This window comes from Aphis gossypii, chromosome 2 (assembly GCF_020184175.1).
Source record: "Aphis gossypii isolate Hap1 chromosome 2, ASM2018417v2, whole genome shotgun sequence".
Classification (NCBI taxonomy): Eukaryota; Metazoa; Arthropoda; class Insecta; order Hemiptera; family Aphididae; genus Aphis; species Aphis gossypii.
Window position 1 is genome coordinate 77,294,795 of NC_065531.1, and position 20,327 is coordinate 77,315,121.

At 24.7% G+C, this 20,327-nt stretch overlaps 1 protein-coding gene across 2 annotated transcripts; it reads right to left on the reverse strand.

The window, feature by feature from the left end:
• Positions 1 to 85: 85 nt before the first annotated feature.
• Positions 86 to 18,847, reverse strand: LOC114131750 (NADPH--cytochrome P450 reductase). 2 transcript variants are annotated; one of them, XM_050201316.1, is made up of 13 exons: positions 18,494 to 18,847; positions 11,731 to 11,929; positions 9,906 to 10,101; positions 6,153 to 6,302; positions 5,194 to 5,318; positions 4,226 to 4,414; positions 3,553 to 3,788; positions 3,349 to 3,482; positions 2,898 to 3,262; positions 2,627 to 2,730; positions 2,089 to 2,198; positions 1,857 to 1,978; positions 86 to 1,783 (listed from the first exon to the last, which is right to left on the reverse strand). In XM_050201316.1, exons 2-13 carry the CDS (start codon positions 11,898 to 11,900, stop codon positions 1,639 to 1,641), a joined length of 2,046 nt encoding a protein of 681 aa, XP_050057273.1. In that variant the 5' UTR covers positions 11,901 to 11,929; positions 18,494 to 18,847; the 3' UTR covers positions 86 to 1,638. The 2 variants fall into 2 exon arrangements, with proteins under 2 accessions (XP_050057273.1, XP_027852852.1); XM_027997051.2 differs by lacking the exon at positions 18,494 to 18,847 and adding an exon at positions 16,916 to 17,248.
• Between the last annotated feature and the right edge of the window lie 1,480 nt (positions 18,848 to 20,327).

Consider the following 20,327-nt stretch of genomic DNA (forward strand, 5'->3'; position numbering starts at 1 on the left):
ATACAAAATATTATGTATTAAGTATAGTTAACCTATTCAGAAAATAGACATGCACAAGTATAATCAATACAATGTATAAATAGTATATTATTTTAAATTAATATTTATTAGATAATAGTTCAAAACATTTAACACAATCGGCAGTATTCAATAAGTTAGCTGTATAATGATCATATAACTACCACAATCACAGATAAGTTTACTTATTTTCTGTAAATCAGAACTCAGAATAAAGGTTGGTTTTTAAATGCTTACTACAATGGTAACGCTTATAAAAATATCTCACATAAAAGTACACCGTGTAATAACAAATTGAATAAAGTTTTACAAAGAAATAAATACATCAGAATTTAAATACGATTTTAACAAACCCATAATACCAACACATTTTATATAAAAAAGTTATACAAACAAAATATATTTCTGTAAATATAAAAAAAAAGTACCATTTTAATTTTTTTTCACCATTACACAACAATATTTAAAATAAAATTATTTTGAGTAGTTTATCAATTAAAATAGTACTTACAAAAGCCATGTAATCATGTTAATTGCACCATATATAAAATACAAGTGATTAGACATTGGCTTATATTGTGGTAACTAGTAATATTAAATTGTGGAAGACTTGGAACACATAGTTCATTAATCATTACTATCACTAGCATAATCTAAAGTTAAGTCTACTAAAACATTTAATATTTTGTATAATGACCCAATTGGCAAGTATACAATATACAGTAAGTTAAGTACACAATGCATGTTTTCATTATGAAAGTGGTTGAAAAAAAAAACCAAACATAATACAGCACCTTATTAAACTTGGGTAATAAAATAAGTTTCTCTTAAACTAATATACTATTATTACATAGGTATCTAATTTATTTGAAAATATATATTTATAATTTTATAACTTTTCAATGACAATAAAATACCTACTTGTTTATTATAATTATTCAGAAAATATATTACTCATCTTTACTTTTTACTAAATACATATATATATATTTATAGTATGAAAATACTTATTATAAAATATATACATGTGACACAAAACATGGAATCAGGAATGTCACTTTCTCTATAACAAAACACCGTAAATTTCTGTTCATAGTATACTTTAAATAATAAAATAAAAACATTTTTATTTTGATTTAGAAAAGGTAATATTTTCCTGGATATTATGAGTTAAGAAGAGTAGTATTCTAATATAATTTATTACTATGTGAAACAAAAAAATAAATATATGAAAACAATTTGCATTAAATTTGATTATACTTTTGAATGGTATCATTAAGGATACTATTTAAAAGGAAAAAAATACCAATAATTTAATGATTTCATAAAAATATATCTAATAGTTTTAATAGAAGTTATAAAATTTCTAATAGTAAAACTTTATCATATATAATTTAAAATTTTTAAAAACAGAAATATTATAGTATCTTTTATACATTTTTCACAACAATATAAATAAATTAAAACTAAAAAAACAGATAAGAAGCCCACATCTCTTCCATTTTTGTTGTTACTATTTTTTTTTTTTTTAGTAAATGAATTATTTTTAAAATGTTCCTTAACAAAATTGTTTAACATTGTACATTTATATAAAAACAAAGTCTGTAACAGTATTATAAATCAGCTCCACACATCAGCAGAATATCTTTTCTGTTGTTCCATTTTTTTAACGTAATTGAGTGCTTGACTATTGGTCATTTGACCTTTTTCCATGACAACTTTTACAATAATATTGTGCACATCCTTTGCCATACTCCTCGCATCACTAATCGTACAAAAATTGAATATCATATACATTTAAAATTATTATACAATTATTTAAAACAATTGATACATACCCACAAACATATAAATGACCATTTTTTTCACCGATTATATTCCATAATTCGTCAGCATTTTGTTCTAACAAATGTGTTACATATATCTTTTCAGGTTGATCACGTGAAAATGCCAAATGTAGCTAAATTATTATAAAAATAATGAATTTAGTAAATATTAATTTGGGCAAATTTTCTTTTTTCAAGTACAATAGTAACAAATGTAGTAAGTAATAATACATTTTTAATTTACCTTTGTCAAGGTTCCATTAGCAACATATTCTTGTAGTTCATTTTCATAAATGAAATCTTCATCCTTCTTTCGACATCCAAAGTATAGAACCATTTCACCAATTTCTCTTCCTATATAGATAACAGTTACCATAATTTAATTAAAAAAAAATGTCTCTAAGAGGATGACACACCCGCACATGTTCTCTCCGTCTTACAAACGTACAAAATAATAAAAACCGTATTATAGGACAAGGACTACTCAGACTATAGTCCAAGATGAGCAACTAAATTTTCACATTAGAAATAGGAGATTTTAGACTGTGTATATCGTTTTTATTTTTCTAATATCAAAACTACAAAAAAAGTTATCCAAGTTTGAATAACACAAAACTAATGGATGGAACTTTTTTTATATTAATGATACGAGTGGTTTTTACCCACGTGATGCGGTTTTTACTATGTTGTACATTTGTAAGACAAAAACAACACATGTAGGAGTGGTGTCCTTTTAATGAATACATTTACAGTTAATATAATTTAAAATATTAATTACAAACCTTCTTTACGTGCATAATCTCTTTCTTGTATAAAACCTCGGAATGGTGCTAGTCCTGTACCAGGACCAATCATTATAATTGGAGTTTGACTTTTAGGAGGCAATCTATAAATAAAAATTGTATTAAAGTCTAAGCAAACACATTATTTTTAAATAATTATAAATAAACAAATAAAAAAAAAAAACAAGTGAATTTTTTTTAAAAACTATAAAATTGAAATATTTTAGTTTTTGTTTCATTTATTTTTATTTAAGCTAACTATAATAATTACCTGAATTGAGATCTTCTAATATAAATAGGTATAGTAGGTTGTGGAAGTTCATCATTGGTTGGTTTCAGTTGGGCTAACAAGTTAGTGGCAACACCTTTATTGACACGATTAGTAGGAGTAGTATAATTTACTAGAACTGCTGTAATATGGATAGATTTTGGGTACACTTTTGGTGACGAGGATATAGAATAATAACGACACTGCAATCGTGGAAGTAGTTCACATAAATGGTCCAAATCGGGCTTAACACTCGGTAAATCTTCCAAAATATGAACAATATTACGGTTGTCACGTAAAATCCAATCGTGGAATTCTTTTTTGCCCTCTGGGGTTGAGCTTGCCATAAGCTTTAATTTTTCTTGATCCTAAAAAAATAAATACAAAAATGATAGAATTAAAAAAAATAAGCTAATGGTTATAATTAGCAATGATTGTTAAAAAACAAACAAACCTTTGGATCACTTGCATATTCTATTAATTCTTTCATAATATGTGTACGTGGATTTGAAGTTATATCCAAATAATAAGTTAAAGCTGTTCGATAAGTACAAGGACAAGGGAATGGATGTTTCTTACTCGATTCCTCTATAAAAAAAAAAGTTAAAATAAGTAATAGTAAAATTTTAATTAAACATGAAAAAATATAAATTGTTACCATCAGTGTTCAACAGTGAAAATACAGTATCTAGATCGGCATTTAATAATTCTCCAATTTTTTCTACTAATTCAGAAGAATTTTTAGGATAGACAGCCACATGATCACCAGTATCATATCTCATTTTTGATCCATCAATATCAAACTCAATATGCATACAAGAGCGGTCGCCAGATTTGTGCAGCTCACGATTAACTGCAATTTTGGATAAATATGGGTTCTTAACATCAAATGGGCTGAAAAAATAAATTTGAAAATAAAGAATAAAAAAATTATATATACTAATAGCATGCCAAACCCCATGGTTAGGTTAGGTTAGGTATAGGGTTGTATCCATCTTATAAATTAGACATAGATATTTTTCATTCGGAATAATTAATTTTGTGTTATTAGTTTAAATATTGTATGAATTGCCTATTATCAAACTTATCAAACTTAAAGGTGACAACATTATTTTAGACACTTCATATTATACTTTTAATTACATTTTAATTTTTAATCAAAGCCAATAATATGAAAATAAGTTAATTTAATCTAAAATAAATTAATAAATTTGATTATATTAAATGTAAATTTTCTATGTAGTATATTTATAAAACGGAGACAACATAATATACAGATTTAACTTCCTATTAACTATAACAATAAATTAAAAATATTTAATACAACTTACAATCTTTGGTTTTCATAAGATTTAAGTCGTGATATTTCGCCCGAAAATATTCGTTCTGGTAAAACTTCGGAACAGTCAACTAACTTGTATTGTCTAATATTACTTTCTTCACCAGTTTCTTCAATACCATAATGGGAGCAAACACTTTCCCATAATTTTTCTTTCCAAGAAACAAAGTCATCTTCAATACTAAAATATGATTTAACATATGTATAATTAATATTATAACATAAAGTTGTGAGAAAATAAATATGAATGCTAGAATTTAAATGGCTCTAAGGCTGTAAATGGAAATTAATTTTTGGAGGGGTTTTAAGCTAAAAAATTGTGTTCTAATTGTATTATAATATTGTATAGGTAATTTAGTATACCATACCTAACTATATAATATAAAATGAACACATTTTGGGGGAAGGGGGGGGGGTTGAATCTCCCCTATATACGGCCTTGAATGACTTAGATAAAGAAAGTTCTCAAAGTTTATCCAAAGCTTAGACTAAATATTATTATTTTTTTCATAATACTGGTTGCACTAGGGTTGCATTACTAATTATTTAGTATTATTTCAGGAACTTTTTATTTGTTTCTTAAACAATATTATTTTTAAGTTAAGAAACATACTCGGAGATTAATTTTTGGTGATTGGTAATACTCGTCTATTATCATCATTGAGTCAACTATCTGTACCTAAAATCACCATGCAGTGAAAATGTGCACAAAATATACCCATGTAAACAAGTTGGCCGCCAAGTATGTTTCTTAACTCTAATATAGTATGCATTTTATTTTAAATTCTATCACTAAATTAATAAAAATAAAACTAATTATAAAATAACAAATTATATATTATATTTAATAATACAGGTAATACTTAGTACGTAATATTTGCTTATTAATATACACATATTTAAAAAAAATACTTTGTATTTAATTTAAGAATGGTTTGTGATAAAAAATAAAATATTTACTTAGCATCATCGTCTCCCAAACCAATTTCATGAACTCTAGTAGCCCCTAATTCTTCCAAACGTTGATCAATGTAAATAGCAATTTCATTATAGTGTTCATAAGTTTTATTTCCCAATCCAAATACCTATAAATAGAATAGAAGACAATAAATAATATTACAAATAAAATGTATCTATAATAACTATATGATATCAATAATAAATAATTAACTATGAACTTAAACAATAGTGGAGTTTTAAATGTTTATGTGAGTTAGAATAATACCTAATAAAAATGTAAAAGTAGTTGATTATAATAGGAAACTATATTTAAAGAAATTAGATTGTAAAATTAAAAATATATATATTTAAATGTAATCACAGTGAAAAATTTATATTTTATGCCTTTATGGTGTTACTTAAGTTTTCCATACGGATAATATTTAATATACCTACATCAAATTTATGAATTAGTATTTTATAATTTATGTACTTTAATTTACAATTATGTTTGAATAAATTGTATGCTTTTGAAACCTGATCAATATAATATGTTAATAACAATTATTATTGATTGGATTAAAATATACATTTGTTCTCTATTCATGAATGTCAAACATAAATAGGATGAAGTCGGCAATAACTTTGGGATGACCTCCACTTAACATCGGTATGAATTAAATTAAATTTAACTAACGCACGTAGACATTTTTTCAGATATTCATTAATATAGGTAACAAACAAGTAATAACAATTTTAATAAAAATACAGTTTTCTATAGGATTAAGTTTGAGATTTAGACTGAAGATCTATATGGTAAATTTAAAAATGGACAGTTCGGAATAAGAATATTAAGTAGAAATTATAAATATGAATGAATATAATAAAATTCAGTAACGATAAGAAAACTCTAACAGAAGATTACTAATCATACTAACAATAATAATTTGAATTTGATATAACCTCAATAAGATACTTACTGCATAATTTAATCCTTCTAGGTCAGCGTCACCATTTTGAAGCCATTCGTAGAAATCCATAGCATTATCAGTTGGGTCTCCCTCACCATATGTTGCTATACAAAAAATTGCCATTGACTTTTGTATTTCTTTCATTTCTACCAAGTCAGCCTAAAACCACGGATTAAAACCATTACAAAAATATAACTAATAATAAATAAATGGTTACATCTTAATTTTTAAACTTAATTTATCTAAACAATTATTTTAATATGGTTAAGATAGATAAAAATTTTGTTAGTCACATAACACAAAAATATTTTAGCCAAATGATTGAACATAAAAATGGTATAAGGCATAAAATTAAAAGATATTTTTTATTAGTTACAAATTAAAAGTAAGTACTGTTTGTATATAGTGTCATTTAAAAAAATCAGTTTTCTATTATACGCTAAATTAAATTAATCATACATTTTTCGAAAAATTCAATGAGTTATAAGTTATTACACTGTCATAAACTTGAATAATAAATTTATTTAAACGGTTTGTTAAACAAATTAAAATACTCCATCTAATGTCTATAATATTTCTTTTAAGTGCCAATAAAAACACACAGTTAATACTTATACATTTGTGTGTAGTAATTCATCTAATAGGTTAATTCATTAATTTCATAATAATATATGAATTTTGAATACGAAATATATTTTCAAAAAAGTATCTTAAGCTGTATTCAAATACAAAAATAAAATTTATGTTGAGAATTAAATAAAATAACTCTATAACAAATAGCTAGATAGGATATAGATACAGTATGGGTTACTGATTAGTAAGTGATGTGTTGCAATATTAAATTTGAAAAAAATAATTGGTTTTATTATAAAAAAAAAGTAAATTAACCTCAATTTCTAGTTAACTTATAACTATGTTTGTTTAAATATATTTATTTCTTCCAAATTTCTTTTCCGTATTTCATTTTATTAAAGCAAAACAGCTAAGAAAATACCACTTCAAAGTAACTACTAGACTCAATTTCAAATAAATAAATTGGCTACTTGAAACTTTTAGAGTATTCCTTTTTCCTTAAAAAAAATGTTATAAAAAAAAATATCTTTGTGAAATCAATACATTCCTTGATACACTTAGAATTTAAAATGTAAATAACATTTTAAAGCACTCTTCAAAATTACATAATGTTACAACAAACAGTGGAAAAAACATTACATGATGTGTAATTCTAATATCAGAGTAATATTCCAAATTGCTCAATTTAATTTGGTTCTCGATTTATTTCAAAGGGTGCATCTATTCTGAATTGATTTCTGGTTAGTTTTAAATAATATGATTCATGCTGATGATATTTTCTTTTTTCATTTTTATACTAGGTACTACCTAAGTAACAAAATAACTGTTTATTTTTAGTAGGTATAGGTAAAATAATTAAAAACAATTATTCTAATACAGTTTTAAAATACAATTAAATTATGAATGAATACGCTTAAAACCATGCATTTTCCTTGTGATGTATTAATTATTTATTTATGTAATAACACATCATACATAAAATAGTTGAAATGAAATATTATGATTTAAAGTAATTAATTCCAGTAGAAACTAATTCAGATGTACATAATAAATTCACATTAAATAATTTAATAACCAATTTAGACAACATACAGTTAAATATAAAATAATTAATTGATCAATTTGGATCTTGTATTTGATTTGTGAGAACCAATTCAAACCTATAATATTTAGTTCATGTCTTAGAAGCAAATAGCTAAAAAGCTACAAGACATAAACTTTATTAAACTTTTTTTATTATTAAAATATATCTATTATTGTTTTATCTTTATATTTATTTAGATTTTAGAATTAAAAAAATATTTTATTTATAAAAAAAATGTATGGATTTAATAATATAAGTGTGGTATGTACAAAATTGAATAAATAATGTTATAAATGTATTAAAATAATTGCTTAATAAATTGTGATAACTACAGTGCTAGACTATAGTTAGGTACCATACCTAGATTACCATCATGTACCAAATATTAATTGTATTTTAGTGGGTTAAAAATCTATTAGAGTAATTATTAAAATATACATACATATTATTCATAAAAAAGCGTGTATAAATACGAGTAATTATATGTAGTTATATTATATAAATTTATTATTGAAATTTAAAAGAATTTTTTTTTTAATTATGGAAAGTAATTTTTAGCACCTATTCAAATTTAATTTATTTTTATTAAAATGAAAAATTCTAATTTTCCTTTTTTCCTATAGATACTTTTAATGATAATTCTTGTTAAATTATATAATATACTATAATCATTGTACATTATCATTTATGACAATAATTTATAAAATTGCACGGGGTCTTAGTAAATAACAATGACAGACAACACATTATAAATAACAGGTAATGACTAAAAATATAGTATTACATAATATATTTGCATTATTTTAAAGGTATCAATAACATATATGCAGCACTAGGGCACTAGGTTATTAAGAGTTTATCTAAGTTCAAAAATTTGATCATGAAATTTTTTTCACATTCTAACTTTTAATTGTTTTTTTTTTTTTATATATATATTTTACTTTGTTCCAAATTTAAAAACCTAGAATAATAAACTAATTACTAATAAGTATAATTATATTATACTTATTACAAAAAATTTTTAATTTAAGACAATTTTAACTTTTTTAAGTAGTTATTAAAAATCAAGGGCAGACTGTAAAACCAGAATTTTTTCAGTAGGCCTACATTAGTAATTATATACATTTTGGGCAATGGAAATTTAACGGTTGAATTGGAATATACAATAGAATGATGGATAATACCTACTATATTGTTTTTTAGAATTTAGGGATCTAGAAAATCAAATAAACTATAACAAATATTAATATAATATAATATATATTATATACTAAGATGAGTACAATTAATAAAACTCAAAAACATTCCCCAAGGTGTATTAGTATTTTGATTTATAAAAATAAATTGTCTAGTATATTCAAACATGCATATTTCTCAAGGCATCCTACATTACGACTATGTATAAGTAATGACTTCCTGTAGAAGGTTTTATCACAAATTATAATATTTAAAGTTGTAGTTAAAAATAAATATGTATAGATTTTATACTTCCAAATTGTTTACTTAATTAAGTCATTTATATATATTTTATGATTTTATAAATACAATAATCAAATTAAATTTAATGATTTATTATATTTTTTCCATTACCTACAAAATAATATTTTACAATATGACATTGGATCACTATAAAGTAAACCTTGTATTTTATGGGCACAGTAGTTAAATGACCTTCAACTTCTATTTCAATTTAAACTCTCAATTTTATATTTGTTCCCAAATCATTTCACAAACTATCAACATTCAATATTAATTGTTGGGAACAATTAGTCAAAAAATTATTTAGAATTTTACAATTGATATTATTTTATTTAGGGATATCATATATTACTTGAAACAAAATATTATACCTACTTAATAAACTATGAATATATAAAAAAATTATTAATGGTATAATAGTACTAAAATATTTTAACGTCTACATACTTTGTAAAAATAATATCAAATATTATATTGTATCATTGGTTTTATAGTATGATTTTTAAGTGTATGTATATACTATATCATCATACCAAAACAATAACATATTTTATAATACAATTTATTATTTTGTCATTAACAATTGTTAAATGTTGACTAAATTATTTAACTAATAGAATATTTACCATATCACATTCTTCAGGATCGGCTACCATCCCTTTCATTTTATATCTAGCTCCTTCTTTGGCTATTCTTCCAGCAAATTCTTCTGCAGTTCCTGTTTGACTTCCATAAAATACTACTAAACTACGGCCGGTTGATTTAAGTTTTTTTATGAAGGAACTATTGGAGGTCTGTTCAATAGAACTCAATGAAGATGGTCTATAGACAAACATTTCAAATTTAATATTTAGTGATTTAATTTAATTAAATATGTAAACATAAATGTATATGATAATCATTAATCATTACATAAACTATAAATTATAAAATAATTGTTTATATAAGCATTGTATTATACACAAATAAAATATTTTTTTTTTATAATTTTAAAGCGTATAATAAGTCAATAAAATTAATTAAATAAAACATAAAAATTTATAAGATTAGTTTTGAACCCTCTTGATTTTAATATTAGAATAGTTAAATGAATAATACCTACTGTTATATTTAAAGTTTTTATGAGACAATTTTTGTATTTTGAAAATAAGGGCGAGGTATGTTTTATAAAAAAGGTGAGTTTATTTTATTATAAAATTGATACCTAAGTTTGGACTTATTTAAAAAAATTATTTTGAAAAAGACTTTTTGTAAAGAAATCCATATACTTTTTTAGTTTTCACTCATTGGATTTTATGAACCTTTGAATTTTATGTTTTTGCTGCAAAACAAGTTGATTGGAAAAAGTATAGAATTGTAAAAATAGTGCTTTATCATTCCATATTCGGTATCAATATAAATATTATAATAGTATATATTATATTTAAATTTCAGGAATCTCAAGTATTTTAATGAATTAACTGGTATTTGAATTATTTAATATATAAATAAATTATATGGAAGAATTACATTTCCTTATACCAAAATTAATACCATACAAAAACTTGTTTTTAAACAGAATAAAATATTGTGGTAAGGTCTTGACTCCAATTACAAATTTGTATATTTATATAATGACATGGCTAAAATTTTGATTTAACCAATAATTTGTTATATAGGTATTTATATAGAGCAGGTTTAACTTGGACTTCTAATAACTTTGGAATATAAACTTTAAGATTTTTAAAGAAACCTTTGTATAAACTAAAATGTTTATACAGGCTGCGTTTTAAATTCTACGAATTTTCAGATATTTTCACAAAATGTTCCTTTGTATATATTTACGACTACAAAATACATAGATTCTATATTATTTCATATATATTTAAACCTTATGATTATCAATTACAAAGATAATAAATTAATCTACAGTAATTAAAAAATATTATGTAATAAACAGGAAAAACTAAAAACACACTATATATTATAAACACATAATATTATAATGATAAAATTTGTAAGTATACAACCCATTAGGTCGAGAATAATAAATTATATTATCTTCAAAAAAAAATTTGAATAATAATTATTACTAAATAATACTCAGTATAAAAATGTTAGATGCTTAATGATATTATTTTGAAAATAAAATAAATACATAAATATATTTATTTTTAATTTCATAAAAGTAAAACTTATATATTTAGAATAATTTCAATACAATATACAACACCAAGTTATAACAATTTTTAGTATATTCATACATTTTTATTTGCAATTTATAATGATACAATTGTTATCACATTATTAGTTTGAATATTAAATTATAATACTATAAGACTAACAATAGGATCAGAACACTTGGAAAACAAAACCATATTTAAATATAAATAATTTAAGATAAGACTAATATATTTAACAATATTGTTGAAAGTAATTCATTAAATGTTTAAGAATTAAGATAATACTTACTGAATAGTGTAGGGTTTTTTTTCTGAAGAACTAGACTGTTTATCTCTTTTGAAGTACCAAAAATATGCTACTGTTATAATAACAACGAAAAGAGCAATATCTAAAGCACTAATCAATGGTTCTTCTGTAACAACAGTTGATTCGATTTTCACTCCTTCAGAATTCTCCATTTTAATTTTTAATTTAAAAAAATTGGCAACTGAAACATGTATTAAACAAAATATTATATTTAGTTAGGTAGGTAACAAGAGTAATTTAATTTTTCAGGGAATTCCTAGCTTATGGGTAGGTATATTTTAACTAGTAATAGTCTATATATTATATAGTTAGACTACTTATTATTATAATTCATTTTTAATTACTAATGACAACAGAATATTAATTGAAAAGACCTTTAATTTAACCTTGTGAATTCATATTCTATACAATTGGGTTTACACCTGTTGGCTATGGATAATATTCAGTAATCAGTATTCACTAAGCAGGAATACACACATGAGGAGTTTGGGGGGTTCCACCCTTTCCTTTACTAATGCAAAACATTTTTAACTTAATTTGTAACTATATTACAACTATAAACTTTATAGTATAAAACTAGGTATATTGGTTATGAATTTATGATTTATGATAACTCATCCCCCTACCATAAATGTTTTTTTTTGTACATTACTAACTAACATTTAAGTAAATTTTATTATTGTTTTATAGATTTGTACTTATATTTTTTTTTTCATATTCTATTATAATAAATTTAAAATACAATATTGAATCAGTAAGTCACTTATAAATTATAGAAAACAATAACATTGAAATTACATTTTAAAATATTTTGTGTATTGGTATCAATAATTCACTGATTTTAGTATTGTAGAAATATTTAACATATTTTATGTAATATAAAGCAATAGAAATGTATTCACCAACACCTTATCATGACAGAACGTCAGAACATAAACATGTAAATCATGAAGAGTTAAACACACTAATACATGTACATCATCACTGAATGCAGTAAGCACGACAAAACAAAACAAAACATCCTTCAAAAAATTAGACTAGTATTACTTACAGTCAGGTGGTCTAAAATTAATATTTTGAGGTACTTAAAAGAAAAAAATGATTTAATAATTTAATTTAATGATATATACCTATATAAAATAGAACTATTATACAATTAACTTTACCATTTATATGTGTTAGTAACATTAACTATAAGTTAAATAAGACCTAAAATGTAATACCAGTGTGGCAGTGTTTAAAAGTGAATCATCTGTTATATTTTTAATGAAATATATGGAAGAGTTATGTTGATTTTTTAAGAAAACAAATAATGACACCTAATGAACTTAATGATTATACCTTGATACAACACTTCGAATACTTCTATAGATATTATTTTGTTTTCATTGCATTAGGTAATTTTGTTTTAGAAAAATTAATTAATAATTATTTATATGTACATTTAATACATACTTTCCTACATAAGATATAAAACTATTATTAGTTTCAGATACCTAAATTTGCAAGTCATTATATACATATTTTTCCTAAAATGTTAAATCATATACAATAGAATAATCTTCTTAAGTAAATTGTAATAACAATATTATTGCTTACAGAAACTTATGATTTTTTTTCACAAGATGTTCCATTTTTCATTATTGTAAACTTCTAATATATACATATTTAGTTAATTAAAATGCATTATTGTACAACTACATTAAATGTGGTATAATACATTTTATTGTAATATAAATATGATCTTCTTATGTTGTAATACTTAATAACTTAGGCTAGAATCACACTATGCATGTTGTCGGTTACCAACTAACAGAAATCGATAGGAAATTAAACTGCAACACCCAATAAAAATTGGGGCTAAACTAAACCAATTAAAAACCCCTTTAAAAACCCTTTGGAGCGAACGCACCATATTGCAGTTCTAACAAATAAAATGCATGGTGTAATCCTAGCCTTAATATACATTAATATAAAATTAAAATTATTTGCTTTAGATATTTATACAAATAAAATAGAGATCATAATATGAGTTGAATAGTTATTACAATATTTGTATACAATCTTTCCTGAACTTTGCTTAGTATTGTAGAATATTAATGTTTTTAATATAATAATATATTTTTTTTTATAGTTATACAATTTGAAAAACAAATTTTGAACCTAATTAAATTTACAAAATAATAGGTCAAAATGTTTATTGAATTTAATTGTAATTATTTAAATATTTTCAGAAATTATAAAACAGATTTATCTTAAATAAGTATTATCTAAGTTAAAATTTAAATCTATAAAAGTGATATATGAATTCTATTTTCAATTTTAACAGTAGGTAAATCAAAATGTTTAAATAATAAAAATTAATATAGATACAAATGTTAAATAAAATGTTGTAAATGTGTATTGTTATCACTTTATCAGTACTAAAAATCTGTTTTGAATACATTTAAAATTATGTAAATAGGCCTATTTCGTAACATATTATTAACCATACTTCAAAATAATAATAAATATCATTAATTTTAAAGTAATTATAATATTTTACCAAACCATAAATATATACATACATAACATTAACTGAGTAATATAATGAATCATGATAATTAAAAAATCTTATGCTGAAGTACTTATTAATTTGATACATTATACAATAATGACGTTAATTTTTTAATTAATAGGTTAATGTGTTTCAAGTAAATATAAATACCTATTATACAGAATGATTATAAATAAAAATATTAAGGTATTTACTTACTATAATTATAATTATTAATGTAATAGATGTGCCAGATGTGGTACCTATAGTATTTCTCAGTAAGAAACACATTACATCTACATTTCTATGATAACAAAAAAGATCAAATATTTTGATTCTGGTCCTAATGTGACAAATAGTGTAAGGAGTAATATTAGCCTGAAGAAAAATTAGTATATTTTGACTAAATAATAATTTTTATTTCTCACCTTTTTTAGTTTAAATTATTATAAAAATATAATTAGGTAATAACTTATTATAAGATTAGGGAAACTGAGAATTTTGTGTCTTTAGTTAGTACCCAATAGTCAATATTACCTATTATGATTTATTTCAATTTAGGTATGCATCTAGTGAATAACATATAAATATTAGTTGTTGGTAATATGGGTTTGTAAAAGGTAAGTTACTTATATACAGATAAAATATAATAATACTATTTTTATATTAAAATAATTAAAATTCTACATTTTTGAATTTAGTCGCTAAAATAACGGATTAAATAATGGATTGATTTAACCTTGGATTTAACTATTTTGGTAAAATAATACTTAGAATAATATTTAGAAAAAAAATAAAGTATTTTATTTTTCTGTTGGCATCTTTAAAAAAAAAAATAATAATACAATATAATATATTATATAATACAAAAACAGTCTAAAGGTTAGTTTTAAATATTATTAATTTATAACAATGTAATTTATCTATATTATAACTTATTTGACTAAAATAATTTTTCACTGGGTTTTTAGCGTCTAAGTTCTTACCTGATCTGTGGCACAATTTCAATAAAAAAATTAGGGGTACTGAAGCTCTTCTAGTTCATATTTGTTTAGTTAGTCTTATGATCATGGATCAAACGATGAGCAATTTTATCCTATCCTCAAACACACCACTATTCAATAATCACATACTTAATAATGATTGTCCATATTAATTTATTATATGAAATAAAAATTTTTAGTTCTTATCTGGTTAATTAAACTATCAAGGCCATATTAAGTCATCAAGACGCAAATTTAAAAAACTGAGGGTGCAAAGCACACTCAGGTTTCTCCCAAATTACCTATGTCAATTTACCTAATATTTTTAAATTATTAGTCCAAATTCTATTACCAATACAATTATAAAAATAATAGTAAATTTATTATTTTATTGTGGTATATAATGTGTAATTGATTTTAATAAATGTGTTATAAAATATGTTATTTTATACAATTAGATAGGTATTTTATTATATAATCGTCAATATAACTTTAAATTGATTTCAGTTGCACTGCTCATAGTTACCTACATATTACCTATAGATTTAAATACTTATTTCTTTAAAATTAAAAGTACCTACCTATACAGATAAATAGTTTAAAGTTAACAAGATTTTTCAACAAAGTTAATAGTTTGGTATTTGTGTTAGGTGTATAACAATGGTGAATATGCAACAAATGTGTGTACAGAGTGATGGCAGGCAAGTATATAATATACCTTCTAACATTCTAATGTATAATATGATTTTGTCAAAAAATTAATTTTTAAATTTTACAAGATTACAAGAAATAGATAATATCCATTATCCTAAAATATATTATAATAGAAGGTAGTTCACTTAGAAGAATATTTTTAATTTTTAATATCAGACGAGTTAATAAATATGATATAATTGAAAATATACAACGATTACAATGATAATTTGGTTGAAATGATACATTAATATATCATATAGGAATCTTGTCACCTTGATATTTACTAACTATAGCTTGTATGGTTAAGTCTTTAAAACGCATACATCCAAACTATTAAACCCGTTTAGTATTGGTTCAAATAATAATAAAAAAAATTACGGATTTAAGTATTATCTAATCAATGATGAAATATATTAATATGCTAGTTATCTTCAATTCAGCATTGTAAAAAAATAATATCAGGGTACCACGTTTTTTTCATTCAACACTAATGTACCTATTACGTATTTACGTGTCTGGTCGGGAACAATATTTCGTAGAAATTAATCACCAAATACCAATCGCCATCACGTACCTATACATTTAATGGTAGGATAGACGTTTATTAAATTATGACTCGGTTACACGACGGTCGACGAGTGTCTAGAGTACGTTTAGCAGGTTTAGCTTAACTACCGAACAGTTTTGATTTCAATCAAGGTTACCTAATAATATGTCAACGAGAGCCTAAATTAGAAATCGATAGGAGACCAAAACTGAAAACAGCCAACAGGCGTCAACAGTAATGAATTATCATATATATATATATATATAATTTATATAGACGCGAGTTTGACCGTACAGCGTACGACTACGCCAATTTTGAGGATAAGATAAAAAATTATCACAACAATACTAATATGATATTACGATAGTCGATGGGCAAACCAATGGACCATGGGCAGGTACTTACATTGTTATTGACTACCAAACGGCTGCGACTTTTTGTAAATCCAAAGAGAGATAACGGCGCGAGTACAGATGATATCGCCGACGGTACGTTACGAATTTACAATACTATTATTTTTATACTGTCAACACGATGATAATAATAATAAAAAAAATTATTTTTTATTTTTTAAAAACAATAATATTAATATAACAATACAATATAATATAATAAAAATATATTCTCCTCTATACGACAATAATAATAATAATAATAATGATATTTTTATACCGTGAACGTGATACGCGTGCGCGACGAACGCCGAAACGAAACTAGCGACTACAAGTAGAATACTACTACATCGGTACTACTACTTCTACTACTACTACTACTACTGCCGCCGCCGCCGCCGCCACCGCTATTACTGCCATTTTACTACGGTGACGTCACGACACGCGGACGTCGTAGCTATAAAATATCGGAGGTGCCGCGATAAATTTTTGGTTTCGAAAATTCTGGTTTGCCGAAAGAGAGATTCTCCTACGATTTAGCTCGCCCGCACCGCGTGGGCGTATAAAATCTCAAATTTATTAATTATTATCAAACGATAGGACTACTCGTTTAATTACTGATAGTCCATTAAAATATTATACTGTCGTCGCTGGTGTTCCTGAAACGGATTTCGCACTATTTTAGAAATCACGAATGTCAACATTGACCACCGCCGACGAGTGGTTTGCATTGAAATCGGCACATCCGCACATGCGCGCGCACCGTACTCGTATAATATATAATAATATTGTATAATAATACCGCCGATAGGCCGAACCGATTATCTTGCACCGAATAATATGATTTTATTATAAAGAGTTTATGTTTTTTAAGAGGTTGTGTAATTGATATAATGTACCTATTATTATTATTATTATTATTATTATATATACTTACGGGTTATCCGATGACGCGATGTTGTGTCAACATCTCTGGCGTTTGAATGTTATAACTATAAGTCACTTGTAATCGTTATTAGTAGTTTTTTGTATATGTTATAGTTTATAAGTATACGTTCTTTATCGCGTGCTATTCGAGGAACGAGGAAGTGTACGTATTATATGAAAATAAATCCGGGTAAATTATCGAAAAAACAACCGAGTTTTTTTTAAACTAACAATATTTAAAACAAGGTTAGGTAAGGTTAGGTAACCTATACACGCTCAGGAATGTCACGGTTCTTGATTCACCCCATACCCCTCCACCAAATTTCCTTAAAATAATAAAATATGACGTATTATTTACTATGTGTTTTATGATAACTAAATAATATTGTAAGCACAAAACATGCTGAAATTATATTTAATCCGTTACCCGAGAGGTAAAACATTGTTTGTTAAACAAAAATATAATACATAGGTCTTATATACATATTGATATATTATCCATTATACATTTATATATATATATATATATATAATTTATATAGACGCGAGTTTGACCGTACGACTACGCCAATTTTGAGGATAAGATAAAAAATTATCACAACAATACTAATATGATATTACGATAGTCGATGGGCAAACCAATGGACCATGGGCAGGTACTTACATTGTTATTGACTACCAAACGGCTGCGACTTTTTGTAAATCCAAAGAGAGATAACGGCGCGAGTACAGATGATATCGCCGACGGTACGTTACGAATTTACAATACTATTATTTTTATACTGTCAACACGATGATAATAATAATAAAAAAAAATTATTTTTTATTTTTTAAAAACAATAATATTAATATAACAATACAATATAATATAATAAAAATATATTCTCCTCTATACGACAATAATAATAATAATAATAATGATATTTTTATACCGTGAACGTGATACGCGTGCGCGACGAACGCCGAAACGAAACTAGCGACTACAAGTAGAATACTACTACATCGGTACTACTACTTCTACTACTACTACTACTACTGCCGCCGCCGCCGCCGCCACCGCTATTACTGCCATTTTACTACGGTGACGTCACGACACGCGGACGTCGTAGCTATAAAATATCGGAGGTGCCGCGATAAATTTTTGGTTTCGAAAATTCTCGTTTGCCGAAAGAGAGATTCTCCTACGATTTAGCTCGCCTGCACCGCGTGGGCGTATAACATCTCAAATTTATTAATTATTATCAAACGATAGGACTACTCGTTTAATTACTGATAGTCCATTAAAATATTATACTGTCGTCGCTGGTGTTCCTGAAACGGATTTCGCACTATTTTAGAAATCACGAATGTCAACATTGACCACCGCCGACGAGTGGTTTGCATTGAAATCGGCACATCCGCACATGCGCGCGCACCGTACTCGTATAATATATAATAATATTGTATAATAATACCGCCGATAGGCCGAACCGATTATCTTGCACCGAATAATATGATTTTATTATAAAGAGTTTATGTTTTTTAAGAGGTTGTGTAATTGATATAATATACCTATTATTATTATTATTATTATTATTATTATATATACTTACGGGTTATCCGATGACGCGATGTTGTGTCAACATCTCTGGCGTTTGAATGTTATAACTATAAGTCACTTGTAATCGTTATTAGTAGTTTTTTGTATATGTTATAGTTTATAAGTATACGTTCTTTATCGCGTGCTATTCGAGGAACGAGGAAGTGTACGTATTATATGAAAATAAATCCGGGTAAATTATCGAAAAAACAACCGAGTTTTTTTTAAACTAACAATATTTAAAACAAGGTTAGGTAAGGTTAGGTAACCTATACACGCTCAGGAATGTCACGGTTCTTGATTCACCCCATACCCCTCCACCAAATTTCCTTAAAATAATAAAATATGACGTATTATTTACTATGTATTTTATGATAACTAAATAATATTGTAAGCACAAAACATGCTGAAATTATATTTAATCCGTTACCCGAGAGGTAAAACATTGTTTGTTAAACAAAAATATAATACATAGGTCTTATATACATATTGATATATTATCCATTATACATTTATATATATATATATATATATATATATATGTACGAGTATATATGCGTGTGTGGTGTGTCATAAAATTAGTACCTATTATTACTTTATTAAATTATGTATACCCCATAGAGTAATACCCGCAGTGATAGTCGTTAATATAATATAACACGATATCCGAATTTCTATTTTATTGACCAAGCTCATCATCAATGACTTCATATTGTGATAGGTACAATGTTACCACAATATATTTCGGTATGGTCACTCGAAAATAATGAATAATAAGGACAATCATTTAGGCTATTTTTATTATAAGCGATGGTTCGGCTTGTTGAGCTGTATCATAGATAGGTTCCAATTAAAATTATAGTAATGTTATATAATAACACTAATGACTAATGAGTTATAAATTTATAATAAATTACGC

Bases quoted from the DNA above. Each gene is read 5' to 3' on its own strand.
- LOC114131750 (XM_050201316.1), bottom strand. From the start codon at position 11,900: ATGGAGAATTCTGAAGGAGTGAAAATCGAATCAACTGTTGTTACAGAA. The intron at 3,263-3,348 runs GTTTGTTTGTTT...TTATTTTTTTAG, and splicing joins AATATGCAAGTGATCCAAAG to GATCAAGAAAAATTAAAGCT. The intron at 2,731-2,897 runs GTAATTATTATA...TTTTATTTATAG, and splicing joins ATTAGAAGATCTCAATTCAG to ATTGCCTCCTAAAAGTCAAA.